This window comes from Centropristis striata, chromosome 4 (genome assembly GCF_030273125.1).
Source record: "Centropristis striata isolate RG_2023a ecotype Rhode Island chromosome 4, C.striata_1.0, whole genome shotgun sequence".
NCBI classification, from domain to species: domain Eukaryota; kingdom Metazoa; phylum Chordata; class Actinopteri; order Perciformes; family Serranidae; genus Centropristis; species Centropristis striata.
The window spans coordinates 8,843,552-8,858,412 of record NC_081520.1 but is presented as its reverse complement, the minus strand read 5'-3'; the positions used below and the strand labels follow the sequence as shown (position 1 = coordinate 8,858,412).

At 37.9% G+C, this 14,861-nt stretch overlaps 2 protein-coding genes across 2 annotated transcripts; both read right to left on the bottom strand.

The window, feature by feature from the left end:
* Positions 1-212: 212 nt before the first annotated feature.
* Positions 213-3,545, bottom strand: LOC131969888 (extracellular calcium-sensing receptor-like). Its single transcript, XM_059331115.1, has 6 exons — positions 3,499-3,545; positions 2,955-3,225; positions 2,061-2,852; positions 1,633-1,863; positions 1,261-1,384; positions 213-1,126 (listed from the first exon to the last, which is right to left on the bottom strand). Exons 1-6 carry the CDS (start codon positions 3,543-3,545, stop codon positions 213-215), a joined length of 2,379 nt encoding a protein of 792 aa, XP_059187098.1.
* Positions 3,546-10,043: 6,498 nt separating this feature from the next.
* On the bottom strand, positions 10,044-13,768 carry LOC131970074 (extracellular calcium-sensing receptor-like). Its single transcript, XM_059331338.1, has 6 exons — positions 13,638-13,768; positions 13,269-13,557; positions 12,245-13,057; positions 11,876-12,103; positions 11,517-11,640; positions 10,044-11,073 (listed from the first exon to the last, which is right to left on the bottom strand). The coding sequence occupies exons 1-6, from the start codon at positions 13,742-13,744 to the stop codon at positions 10,160-10,162; spliced, it is 2,475 nt and encodes an 824-aa protein (XP_059187321.1). The 5' UTR covers positions 13,745-13,768; the 3' UTR covers positions 10,044-10,159.
* Positions 13,769-14,861: the final 1,093 nt, after the last annotated feature.

Here is a 14,861-nt window from a genome sequence, read left to right as displayed (position 1 = left end):
TTTATTCAACACACCACAACAAATTAAAAGGTCATGAATTACAACATTGTCTTGTGTTTCTACAATATCTGACTATACAATAAAGTTGGTTTATTCTTTGTTACACTAAGGCCATTTCTTCTAAAGGACTTTTTTTTTTTTAAGTCCACCAAAAGCTTGGTGAATATTACCTGTGGAGGACTTGATGTTATCCAACCCTAAACCCTAAACCCTTAAAGAGTTCGAGGTGGTATTTTCCCAAACAAATGTTTCTTTGAATTTTTTTCTGGCCTAAAGATAATAATATAACATTTTGGGAAAAAAATGCATACCAGCAAACCAAAACTGGATGCCAAAATGGCAAATATCTCCACAGCTACAGTGAACTTCCCAGGAGAGCTGACATATGCTGGGATAAAGGTGATCCAGACTGCACAGAATATCAGCATGCTGAAGGTGATCAGCTTGGCTTCATTAAAGCTGTCTGGCAGCTTTCTAGCAAGAAAAGCAAGTATAAAACACAATAGAGCAAGGAATCCGATATAACCCAACACAGCCCAGAATCCAACGGCTGAACCCAGCGCACACTCTAAGATTATCTTTTCTTTATAGTACTTCATGTTCCTCTTTGGGAATGGAGGGTTGATTGTCAGCCAAAGAATACAAATCACAACTTGAATGAGAGTGAAACCCAGAACACTGAGCCTCTGCTGTGTCGGCCCAAACCATTTCATCACATTACTTCCTGGAAGTGTGGCCTTGAAGGCAATTAACACTATAATTGTTTTCCCCAGTACACAAGAGATACAGATGACAAAGGTGATGCTGAAGGCTGTGTGTCGCAGCATGCAGGACCACTCAGAGGGCCGGCCGATGAAGGTCAGAGAACACAGGAAACACAGTTTTAATGAGAATAGCAGCAGGAAGCTCAGCTCAGAGTTGTTGGCTTTTACAATGGGAGTCTCTTTATGAGTCAAAAAAATGATTGATGTCAGAAGGGATAAAAATACACCAAGACAGCTAAACACAGTTAAAAGGGCTCCCATGATTTCTTTGTAGGAAAGATATTCAGTTGGTTTTGGAAGACACCTGTCTTTCTTTTCATTTGGCCAAAAATCAGGTGGACAAATCAAACAGTCTGGAGAATCTGTAAAATATATGAAATTAAACAAATATTAAACAATTACACCAAAATTACATTTTTTTTTAATCATTGAATAACTATTTTTATTTATCTTTACACAATGCATGCATTAATTAAATATTGAAATCCTTACTCACTTGTCTGATTACTTATTGTTCCCTCTGGGCACTCAAAGCAGTCAAAGCAGCACACAGGTTTAAACTTGTTGGTGGCCTTGCGAGTCCCTGGTGGACACGGTTCTCTACAGACAGACCTCGGCACCTGATTAGGCAAAACACAGCATGTTAAAACTCAATAATGCAAAAAACGTATTGTATTCCATCAAAATTGCAATATTTTTCAAATGCTGATGAAGTAAAAACGACCAAAACTACACAGGGTCATCTAACCTGTATCCACATGTGCGGGGTCAGTTTCTGTACATATACATTATGTGCATAGACAGGGTGGAAATGTTCTTCTCCACTCAGAAAACATAGGTTATACATTTAACTTTCCATCCACTTTACCTTATTACTGTTTGCTCCCCAAACTATTTTGGAGCTGTCTTTTAGTTTTAATTTTTCCCCGTCTGGAAAAGACGTATCATATTGACCGATATTTACAATCTCAACAGAGCCATTTTCTTTCATCCGCCAGTTAACTAGGTCATACTGGGCGACTGAGTCTCCATTTTCATCAAAGAAAACCTTGGCCCCGTTTTGTGTTGTGAAGTTCACATACTTGATGTGTTCCAACACCTACAGAGGGACATTTTAGCATTAAACATTAAAATTGCAAACAAAAGAGAAACAATCAAGAGTAGTATTTAGTATTGAAAGGGCACCCTAAATGAATACCTAACATTTTATTTTTTGCATCAACCATAAAGTATAGAATCAATTAATGCTAATATATACCTAAAAAATATAAAATAACTTACTAGCTTAGGGTGAACTTCGCTCTTGTTCACACAGGGCTTTCCCGTGGTGGGATTTAAGCCGTTTTCACACTGCAATAGTGCATGAATGGCATATGCCACCAAGTATACGGCTTTGTACACATTATTCTCAGCCCTGAAGTGTGTCACGTCTGTGTAGTCACTGGAGACTGTGCTGAGATCCTCTGTGCCAGTGCAGGCAGTGGAGGTATTTGATGGAGAAAAGCTGCAGTCAAAGAACTTTTCCCAATAAGCCTTAACTATAGAACTCTGAGGTTCATGGGAAGGCTTCAGGCTGAGTAAGAATTCACCGAGGCCTGGTATAGATGCCTCAGGGAGGGCAAAGCCCATTGCCCCCTGCAAAATGCTTTTTCTCTTCACAGAAGCCAGGTCTGGTTGTGTGATCCACGCCTCACCGCCAAGCCACTGCTTCCCAGTTATGTTATAGTCCTCGATTTTTGATAGGAATGATTTGGTGTAAGACAAGGACATAAACAACAGGACCACCTTTGACGAGGATTCCCTTAGTGCCTCTACAATAACCTTGAACGTGTCTTCAGATGTCTTAGAATAAGGTAATGAGTTCTCAACACATATGCCTCTTTTCATTGCCTCCTTTGTGAATTCAGCTGTACCCTTCTTTGAATACAACGATCCGGCAGCGTAAATAACCCCCACCCAGCGCCAGTCAAAGAACTCCATAAGCTGCACCAGACCAATGATTTGGTAGCGGTCACTTGGCACAGTTCGGAAAAATGTTGGGTACAGTCTTTTGTCACTCAAACAAGCACAGGTTGAAAGATGGCTAATCTTCAAAGACAAAAAAAAGTTACAATAAATGTACATATCGTTCACTATAAATAAGCCAATATGACGATGAAAATTGCAATGTTTGCATTTTTTTCTTCTCACCTGTGGAATGGATAGCGGGCTAAGGATGTTGTTAATGTTTTTACTCACTCCTGAGGATGAATGGCCTAAGAGGGCCTGGATCTGAGCACTGCAGCCCTTTGAATCCTCCCCGTTTACAGCTTCTATAGCTGCTCGTATCAGGTTTTCACTCCCACAGCCATTGTACAGCCTGTAGCCCAGACTCACTCCAGGAAGGAGCTTAGGATCTCTGTTGATCTCCTTCACAGTGAAAATGACTGTCCGGGCAAACTTCAATTCCCTGTCATTCCACCTGCCAACACAGTGTTACATGTTGGCACAGTATTAGTAAACCAGTTATACAGCTGATCACTTCGCAACACAGATTGACACACATTGCATACAGTTATGACACATTTTAACCACTTACTTTTGGCAGTAATAAGTTGGAAATGCCTGGTAGCCATTATCTACTAGTTTGCGTGTACTGGTCATAGAGAAAACTCCTCCTATAACAATATCACCTTCTTCTGAAAATTCCTTGAACCCTGTCTGCCCGATCACTCTGCATGTTTGGTTTTCTGACCTTGACCCTGCCAGCAGAGTAAGTAAGACAATAGTGACCCAACCCATCACGAGCCACCCTCCCCTCCACTAAAGCAACTCTGACCTGGGAGTTGACCTTTATAGCTTCTCCTACCTTATGACAAACACCAGCAGCCAATTGGAGAACACTATCAATTCTCGAAAGACATGTCAGTACATGTTTAATTAAGTAATAATGCTGATTGACATTTCAAAGGCAGAAGGTGGTGATGTATGTGGGGGTTTTTTTCTTAGAATACAAACAAATACATTGATGATGAAGTATTGAATATATTGTGTGGACATGATGCGCTGTGCAGTCATTTCTAGAGTTACTAAAAGTAAAAAAAAAGGTCTGGCTGGCTCAGGATCACAACAATATAATTTAAGTTCCCTGTATGTATGTTATCTTCAGCAGTGTTCAGAGCAAGCTGGAAAAATTCAGAATATGATATAGCCAGTATGAAGTTATGTATAAGATGTAAAGCTCCACACAATTATTAATTTAATTACCTCAGTGTTTCTCAGACCTTATTCTACACTCCAGTATCATGTTATCTATGAATAACTTCCAAAGAAAAGGGTAACTGAGTTCAAATTTGACATTTTGTTTAACTTAAAAATTGCTCATGTATCATGTACAATGGACCAGGCTGCAGCTATATTCAGATTTTAAAGAGATTCAAGTAAATACAACTGTATATGAATGTATATGTATCTGTATGCTTTATAAAACACACACACACACACATGCCCGCAGGCGCGCGCACGCACGCACACACACACACACACACACACAAATGGAATGGCAGCATGTTACCAAACTTGTCTGTCTTCCTGCATCTCTTGCTGTGATTGTATTACATAAATATTTTTTTTAACTCACAAGATCTTTTGGTTGAAATAAAAATAGTTTTTGAGACCCAATTTAAAATGATATCATATGATATCTGATATGATATATGCAGATATATTATATACAAATATATAATAAATATATAATATTTGAAAAGTTGAAATCATCCAAATATCTACTTATTGTTTGAGGACATACATGATGAAATAGAATTATTAATATTTTAATAAGTGAAAATGTAATCAAACAACTAATAACAATGTTCATATTAAGTAAGTGTTATTAATAACTGAAAAAAGTACAAATAATATGAATAAACTAATGTGTCCTTATAAATTCCAAGGTCTCACTAAGCCACGGGGGAACTTCTGTCCTTATTTTTAAGCCTTTGCACAACATGTATAATCTCAGAACACTAAGGGGAACTCCTCTCACTGTTTGCCTCACCTGTATTTAAATGTATTTGAAGTCATCAGCGAGCTATAATGATTTATATCAATATATTTGTGCGTATATGCAACTGAATGGTTGCATATACGCACATTCATAATGGTCTATTTAAATTATATATTGATAGGGGACTTAAAATTAAAATAATTTGAATGCATTCACCCACATTATGCATAATGTAAAGTTTTACATCACTACGTCATGATAACAGACTACTATGAATAAACACAGCAGACATCTCCATTTAAAAATCAGTCTTTAATATAACCCTCTTGAATTGCCCTGTACAATGTCAGAAATTGTGTGAAATGTGCAGCAGAGCTTACAAAAATCGGACGCTCACTATATTCAACTGTCATGGGTCTGAATGACTGTGGAGGGCCTGCTATATTTTCCGAAATTAAAAAACAACAACATTTTATTATAAATCAAATATTCACCAAAGGGCACCATCACTTAATGGAACTGGTACATTTCATTTGTACGTAAGGTTTTTATTTTAGCTTTTAGTCTACATTAAAGGGTACAGGTCTGATTCAAAATGTTAATTCAAATTCAAATGTATATATGTCTGTGTGTGTGTGTGTGTGTGGGGGGGGGGGGGGGGGGGGGGTGTTAAATGAACCTGTTTATCTTATCTTATCTTAATAACCAGTACATATCTTGTTGGTACCCTTGAGTTCGGTAGACAGGTTACATGTAAGAGGACACTCTGAATATTCCATTTAGTCAGGATGGACTGTATCAATCTGGAAAGGGAGACGAACACAGAGCACAACGTAGCTAGTAGCTCTATCTGCCCTAATACAGCCCGAGATCTTACAGCTGATACCACACTACCCTCAAGTACGTCTTCAAACCAGGGTTTTACATTCTTATTTGAAAAAGGAGGGCTGAAAGTCAACCAAATAATCAGCACAGTAACAGGCAGAGTCCTAAATTGTTGCTGCGTGGGACGAAACAATTTCATGACAGTTTGTGCCGCCCTGTGGGCAGTTAACACAAATATAGCTCTCCTCAGAGCACAAGACAGGCAGACAACAAAAGAGACCCCCACAGCTACTCTGGACCACTGGGAGGGCTGAGGAACGGTAACTGATGGTGAGAAAGAGCGTAAGGTCATGGTAAAGAACATCACCGTTGTGGAGTTACTGCCATGAGCAGGACTGAGTCTGTTGGGTGATATTTTTATTCTTGTCATGTAGATTCCAAGCAATAACACTGCTGCCAGAAAATATCTTGCAGCCCATCTGTTTGTGTCCAAAGGCCTCACACTCTCCACCTTGCTTGTGTAAACAATACATTGAATGCCACCTGAGGGAGAAAAAACCCATGTTAGGTTATTAACTATTTAAGGACATTAAAGCTGGCTCCTTCTTGCAATGGATGGTTTTGTTTTATTATTTTACCTGCTTGTGTCAGAAATACTTCTCTTGGATGGTGTGGTGTACAGAACTGTGATGTCATCTGTTGAAGGATATGGAAGTTAGTTAATGCACATATGGGTGCATCTCAATACATTAGAATATCATCCAACCAAGTATTAAGTGCATATAGATGGACATACTTTTCAGAGGCCAACATTTCAATATTAAACATACTTTTTAAAATTGGTCTTTTGTAATATTAACATTTTTTTTGAGACACTAAATTTTAGGTTTTCATTAAATGTAAGCCATAATCAGTATAATTACAACAAATTAAATAAATTAAGACATTCAATGTTTCATTCGGTGTGTAATGGATCTACATAATGTGTTATTGACACTTTTTGAATTGAATTACTGACATGAATAAACTTTCTATGATATTCTAATTTATTGACATGCACCTGTTTATCACATATTCATGCATATACGGTTATACAATATGACAATATATAGTATACTGTGAGATAATGTAAAATTGTCAATTGCACACAATTTTTACTGTTGTAACTGCTTCATGCTATTGATTTATAGAAAACACAGTTGTATTACTGCATATAAATTAACAGAATAAGATTAATAAAAAAAAAATCTATATCCGTCTGTATTTTTTGATGGTTTCTTATTTGAATTTCTAATAAGTTGGTGTATCACAATTTAAGCTGCTATATGAGGATTTCATTTTCAAAATACATACACATATAATAAATGATTCAGAAAAAATAAAACAAAGTTTAGGATATCTTATCAGAACAACGTAACAACACTGATATTTGCCAGATTGCACCAAACAAAAAAAATAACATAATGGTTCAGGAAAAAATTATTATACATATTATCTACTTTCTATTTTTGCACGTGAACTCAAACTGGGATAGAAGATTTTGTCCAGTATGCAAACCTCAAAATACGTATTTTCTATAATAATAATAATACCTTGCGATGTCTTAAAAATCCTCTCATAACAGCACATTTCTAACTACACTCATCTCTTAGAATAAAATTATATTACCTAGCTTAATCACAACTAATAAATAGCCAGCTTAGTTTACTGTATAAGGATGCTGTCGAACACACCACTCTACAGAGACTGAGGCAGCCATAGAGGCAATGCACATAAATACTATAGGTGCAAATGCAAACCTGCACATAGCAGAACCTGGTGTGCATTTTCTTTGACTCTTCTGAGGACATCAGGCTTGCTTGGTTCTCAGACAAGATGGAGATAAGAATTTCTGAAAATACAAGTCCAAGTTCTGTGTGCAAAAAGCCTGGCAGGACCTTGGCACCAAGATTGAAAGCCTGACAGATACAGATAAAATCCAATCCAAGACAGATACTTGTGTAATTCAAATATGTGCTGTGGTTATCAGTCTGTATCTGTATAAAGAAAAATCACAGACAAACACATATATGGTCATTAAAAATGTATCTCCTTAACATAAGAAAGGCAATAATTGTTGACTGTGTTGTTCCAAATTCAGATTTAGTTTTACATGCATGTAAGTCTAGTGCTCACCTCTATTGTAAGCAGCAGCCAGTGGGTCTTAGATGTGAAATACAGCCATAACTGCTGAGCTTTACACCTGCAGACATGCCTGTTGTTCTTTACAGTTTCCTTTACTTTTTGCAACAAGTTCATACAGCCGTTAAAGAACATGCAGTTCAAAGTCACCCCAGGAAAGACAATACAGTCTTTTTTGATCCTGCCCTTTGTAAAAATCCTCTCTGGAGCAACACTCACTTCGGGAGATCTAATCAGGAGAGAAAAAACAACAAACAACAAGAAATATCAGTTCATGATCACATTATGGAGCAAAGTTTTACATATTCATAACCCTTAATTACAGCCATACATTGCATTAATCACCCAACTCACCATTTGTAGCCAGACATAAGTTAAAGTAGCATTTAGAGAAAGAAAAAAACGTTTCAAATCTAACAGTGTGAGCACTGTGAGACTACCTATTTTCTATATAATTACATCAACATGACTTCAAATTGTAATTGACTCATAAAAGCTCCTCTAGAGATTGCCTAATTGTGTTTTAAGGGGTCTCTAAATATGGTGTTTAGGCCCCTGTAATTCAGGCTGGTTCCCCACTGAGAAAATCATTAAATTACAAGCTAATTGCTGATGAATCTGTGGGAAACCATGATGGGGTATCCAGATCCTTGGCAAAGTAAAAAAAAAAAAAGCAAGTTAATGAGAAAGACATAAGTGGAGTAAATGGAGCACACATAACACTGCAATTTAGAAACAATTTACTCACCTGTCACATGTCAGTTTTGCTTTGTCGTGAATAACAGTGTTTTTATATGATATGCCCTTTGTCTCTTCATAGTGCCCATACTGACTGAGCTCAGTACACTGGTCGAGTCTGAGCCATGTGCCAGATGACACCATCCAAGTGAACAGTGTCAAGAAGACAAATGCGACTGTTTTCATCTCAGAGCCTCGCCTTTGGCACCGTCACGATTCTTGCAAGGATGTGTTATATAGCTTCCTGTCTGCGGCTCAGGCGTAGGAGGCAACTTCTCACATGCAAATACCTTTTTTCCTTTTGCGTAAGACCTGAAGGATGTCAAGCATGCAAAATCAATGTGACAAGAATACACATGGGCCCTGTTTCCAAATAACAATTAATCAGGTATAGAGGGCCTACTGAGACTGATTGGGCTATTGCGAATAGATGTCCATGACTGTTAAGTACATATGAACATTGAATACATTTCAAATAATCAATCTGTTTAACTGTCATGTGCCATGGAGTATATGTGAAAATCAATGGTGGAAAGTAACTAAGTACATTTACCCAAGTACTGTACTTAAGTATGATTTTGAGGTATGTGCACTTTACTTGAGTATTTCCATTTTATATAACTTTCTAGTTATGCTTCATTACATTCTGAGGCAAATGTACTTTTTACTCCACTACATTTAGCTGAAAGCTTTAGTTACTTTACAGTTTTAATAGTTAATAGTTTAAACATCATAATAGTAGACCTATATTGCATAGTTAAAATGAGCCCTAGTTTTACAAAATCAAAATGCCGCTTACATAAATGCATCAATACAAATAATCTAATAATATATTAAGAATATATATCAATCTGAGTTTGGCCATACTGCATAACCAGTGCTTTTACTTTTGATGCTTTTAGTACATTTTTATGCTGATACGTTTGTACTTTTACTTCAATAAGTTTTGAATGCAGGACTTTTACCTGTAGTGGAGTAATTTCACAGTGTGGTATTAGTACTTAATTATCAAGCAACGTAAAAGTCACAATCTATTAGACTTTTTTGACTACCGCACCCTTAAACAAGTGATAAAATTGACTCCTGCAGCCTGGTCTATATCATGTTTTGTCTTAATCATAAGCTTCAATAATTGATATATATTTTTATATCACCTAATCCCGCTTCATTAATGCACCAAAAAACATAATGTGCTAATAAGGCTGGCAGAAAAAAATAGCTAGGTGACGAGGTACAGACCACATGGCCTGTTTGGAGTCATTCTCAACACTTTTATTTTATTAAAGAGAAATTATTAACTAAAACATTGATATTCCATTTTGGAATTGATTTTGCTGACATAATACTGTACTTTCTTTAAATAATTTGAATGGACTAATAATGAGGGAAACTGTTGAGAATGTCTAAACATGCAATAACATACATGCTATACATGTGCACTTGTGTGAAATAGAAATTAGAAATATACATTAGTGAGTGGAGATACTATTAAGTTTATTAGTGAATGCTTATTGATTACATTCAATATTAGATACAACATTAGGAATAGTATTTGAGGACGAGCAGTTACTTGACGTTATAGGGAAAAAAAATCAGATTTTAGAACTTTAATAGACATAGAGTACAAAAGAAAAAGAAAAAGAAAATAAATCACAACAATGTAAAGTTAACATTGAATATCTTTGGTTTTGCCCATTAAATGCTTCTTGGTATTTTGTTCTGGCCTCAGCAAGATAATGTAACATTTGGGGATGAAAATACAGGAAAGCAGTCCAAAACTGGAGGCCAGAATAGCAAATATCTCCACAGCTACAGTGAACTTCCCAGGAGAGCTGACATACGCTGGGATAAATGCAAGCCATACTGCACAGAATATCAGCATGCTGAAGGTGATGAGTTTAGCTTCATTGAAATTATCCGGCAGATTTCTTGCCAAAAAAGCAAGTAGAAAACTTAACACAGCGAGGAGTCCTATGTATCCTAACACAGCCCAGAACCCGACAGGTGATCCCAGAGCACACTCAAAAATAATCTTCTCCTTATAGTGGTTTGTATTTTTAAAAGGAAAAGGGGGGTTTATTGTCAGCCAAAGTATGCAAATTACAACCTGTATAAGAGTGAAACCCAGAACACTGAGCCTCTGCTGTGTAGGCCCAAACCATTTCATCACATTACTTCCTGGAAGTGTGGCCCTGAAGGCCATTAACACCACTAAAGTTTTCCCCAAAACACAAGAGATACAGAGGACAAAGGTGATGCCGAACGCTGTGTGGCGCAGCATGCAGGACCACTCAGAGGGCCGGCCGATGAAGGTCAGAGAACACAGGAAACACAGAGTCAAGGAGAAGAGCAGCAGGAAGCTCAGCTCAGAGTTGTTGGCCCTGACAACCGGAGTTTCCCGAAAGTGAAGGAACACCAATGCTATCATAGCTGTCAAAATCACCCCCATCAGACAAAAAAATGTTAAAACTATCCCCATTATCTCCTCATAAGACAAAAATTCAATTTCCTTCAAGATGCATGCGTCTCTTCTGGTGTTCGACCAATAATCAATGTGACATTTGAAGCACTCCACAGAGTCTGTTTTTGAAAGAGACAAAAACATTAATTAGATCATATACTAATTATGGAAGGGTATATGTACAGGTGCATCCCAATAATGTCAGTAATTCAATTCAAAAAGTGTCAATAACACATTGTGTAGATCCATTACACACAGAATGAAATATTTAATGTCTAAAATTATTGAATTTGTTCTAATTATACTGATTATGGCTTACATTTAATGAAGACCTAAAATTTTGTGTCTCAAAAAAATGTTAATATTACAAAAGACCAATTTTAAAAAGTATGTTTAATATTGAAATGTTGGCCTCTGAAAAGCATGCCCATATTTATGCACTCAATACTTGGTTGGGGCTTTTTGACCTGAACTACTTGAAATGGCCTTTTCCATGATATTCTAATTTATTGAAATGCACATGTTTATTTCACATTAAAAATCAAGTTGTTCTAAATCAAACCTGTAATGTTGCTTATTTCTCCTTCTGCACAGGGCATACAGTCATAACAGCAGACAGGTTTCCCTTTCTGCAGGACTCTGCGTGTTCCTGGGGGGCACCTCTCACTGCACACTGACACAGGCACCTGGTGCATGAATATGTGGAGGAGTTATGTGATCTACAGTGTGTTCACTGCTTTATTTTACTGGTGTTCACATGTCTTTTGAATTTGATATACAAACATTAAATGAGGTTAAAACATAGTTTTGCTGCGCTTACTTTTTGCAGCTCTGTATTCTGGTGAATTATGGGATATTATGCAATATAGCATTGTGACTAACAACACAGAAATGTGACCATAAAGCAATATGAATATGTACCGTATGACTTCCTCCTCCCCACACTATCTTCAAGCCATTCATTATAAATTGAAGGTCACGAGGCAGAGTGGCATCAAAAACCCCTACTGTGGAGACATGCATGGTCCCTGAGGTCACATGTTGTAAATTTATGAGTTCATATCTTGCTGGTGGATCTCCATTCCGGTCAAAAGTCACTCTTTCCCCCTGACTTGTCAAAAAGTTGATATTCTGTAAGTAATGCAGCACCTGTAGAGAAGAGGAGGGACCTAATTAAAGCCAAGCAGACCTTTTTCTTTGTAACTGAAATTTTACATTGCATCAGGGATATTTTGGGGATATAAATAAATTATTTCAAAAGATCAATAATACGTTTGTATTCTTCCTCACCTGCCATGGCTGAATTAGTTTAGTATCAGCACAACTCCCGTTATAGAAGGGGCCCCTACCCTCTTCACATGTGACCAGGCTGTGGAGAGCATGAGCCACTGCGTAAACTGACTTGTATACGTTATTCGTGAACCGTAGCTCAGAAACATCTGTAAAATATGATTGCATATTCTGCAAGCTCTCAGAGCCGCTGCATGGCTTTCTTTGGGTGTTTGCAGAGTCATTCAGAGCACAGTCAAACACGTCTTCCCAGAAATCTCGGACAAACTGACTGTCAGGAAACTGTGAGGGGCTGAGCTGCCTCAGGTGCTCCTCCAGCCCCGGGATCTTAGCTTTGCTGACAGTGAAGCCCAGTGAGCCCACCAGGATGCTGTGTCCCTCGCTGTCAGTCAGAGAGTGATCTGTGATCCAGGCGTCACTGCCGACCCACTGCAGCCCTGTAACGTTCTGTTTGTACAGCTCTGTGGCCAGCACCTTAACTTCTCTATGGGACATGAAGGCCACAATGACTTTAGAGGTGGAACGCTTCACAGTTTCAACTACTTTTCTTAACTCACGAAGAGGACCTGTTTGCTCAAATGCCTGGTAATACTCTACGCACACCCCCTCTTCTTGTGCAGCTTGTATAAATGCAGCAATCCCGTTGATACCGTAGTCGTTTTTGTTACTTAGTGCGCCCACCCAGGTCCAGCCAAAGTGCTTGACTAGCTTTGCCAGGGCCCTGCTCTGGTGGAGGTCACTGGGAATAGTTCTAAAAAAGGATGGGAACTCCTCTCTGTTGCTGAGGCATGCACATGTTGCAAAGTGGCTGAGCTGAGCACAACAAATTTGGACAGAAAAAGAAGAAAATCTGTTTAGTGCACAAAAAAATCTCATGAAGGATCTATATTATTTGACAAGTTAATGAAAAAGCTCTGTGAAATCTAGACTTGGATCAAACTGACATCAAACACTAATGAGCATAATATTATAAGAGCACTTTCATTAATATTTATGTACACAGTGAATACAGTAAAATATTTACCACTGGTATCTGGAACCGTCCTATAATCCGAGCAAATGCCACTGTGGGTGCAGAGCCAGAGTGGCCTAGTACAGCCTGTGCAGTGTCAGCCTTTGTACAGTTCCTCTCATCTATGATCTCCCTCTGCCCATTAGCTAAATCTATAGCAGACTTTATGATGTTTGTCATTCCACAGGAATTGTATATCTTGAAGCCCAGTGTGTGGTTAGGAAGAATTGCAGGATTTTGATTTATTTCCTCAATTGCAAGGATCATGGTCTGGGCAAATTTGAATTCTCTTATATTGGTACTAGAAAAAAAATACAGTTTTATAAATCATTTGATTGGCATTAAGCACATAATAGAACAAAATCAGAAACGCATACTCACTTCAGGCATGTTGGAGGATCGGGTCGGGTTTGAAAGGTGGGCACGTTACCTCTGTACCCAGTCCTGAAGGTAAAAATGCCACCTAAGACGAAGTCTCCAGCCTTCATCAGTTCAGGTGGTTGTGCCCTTCCCTGTAGGTGGCACACAGGTGTCCCTCTCCTGATCAGAAGAGCCAAGAGGACCAGCTTCAGTAGTGGCATTGCTTCGCTTTGAAGTCTGGCCTCTTTAACTCTGCAGCCTGTGTCACTCTTTACCCTGCCTTTTCAACCTAATGTCCATACTCATATCCACGAAGCTGCTGCTGTATGATGTAAGCAAATGAGGTAGGTGTCCCTAGGGACACAAGAAAAAGTTGTGTTTTGCACCAATCAAAGAGGCACCAGTTGGTATTTGTAGCTATTTGATCTGTATCAAATAGAAGCAGTTACAGTTTTTTTCCAACATTGTGAAAGGGCATTTTTGACATATTTATATTTTTTTCATGTAATTATGGAAATATATCAATTAAAAAAGAAATCATGACCTAAATGTACTGCTTGCATTTTGATCTCCCTATCAGCAACCCATCATGATTTGTGCTAGTTCTCATTTTTGTTTAAATCTGATCAATTTAGTAATTTTCCCCGTGAGGAGTTGATTTTGTATTAACCGTATTTAGTAAAAATGTTGGAAAGAAGAAGACAAAAGGTGGAAATGAAATGGTTTAGGCCTGAGCACGTTCCCCCAATGACATTGTTTATTCTGTTTTACTGAATTACTCATTTTCACTACATACCACAAACATTACAATTTAGCAAAAATCTTATTATTAACCCCCCCACACAGCTCCCCGGGCAAAGAAATGTGCTGCCCACTTCTCCCAAGCATGGTGTGTTCACTGGTGTGTCAATAAGGATGGGTTAAATGCAGAGGTCGAATTTACCCATTGTGGGATTAATAATAAAGTATTTTTTTAGCCAAACCGTGCTGCATGCTCCTTGTTAGAAATACAGGCAGCTGGTCAACCATGTAGGTGAAGGGCTTAAATAATCTAAAATCAACTAATCACAAAAATACATGAAGTAATTGCGAGGTGGGGGAATGGCCCTTTCACTTATTAGCTATTATGTCAGCACTTAAAGCATTTAAGCTATGTTATTGTTAATGAAGAGGGAAACATCTAATATTAATTGATAACTAACTGATAAAAAGAACATATTGGTGTCTTAATGTCCCTTATGTGGT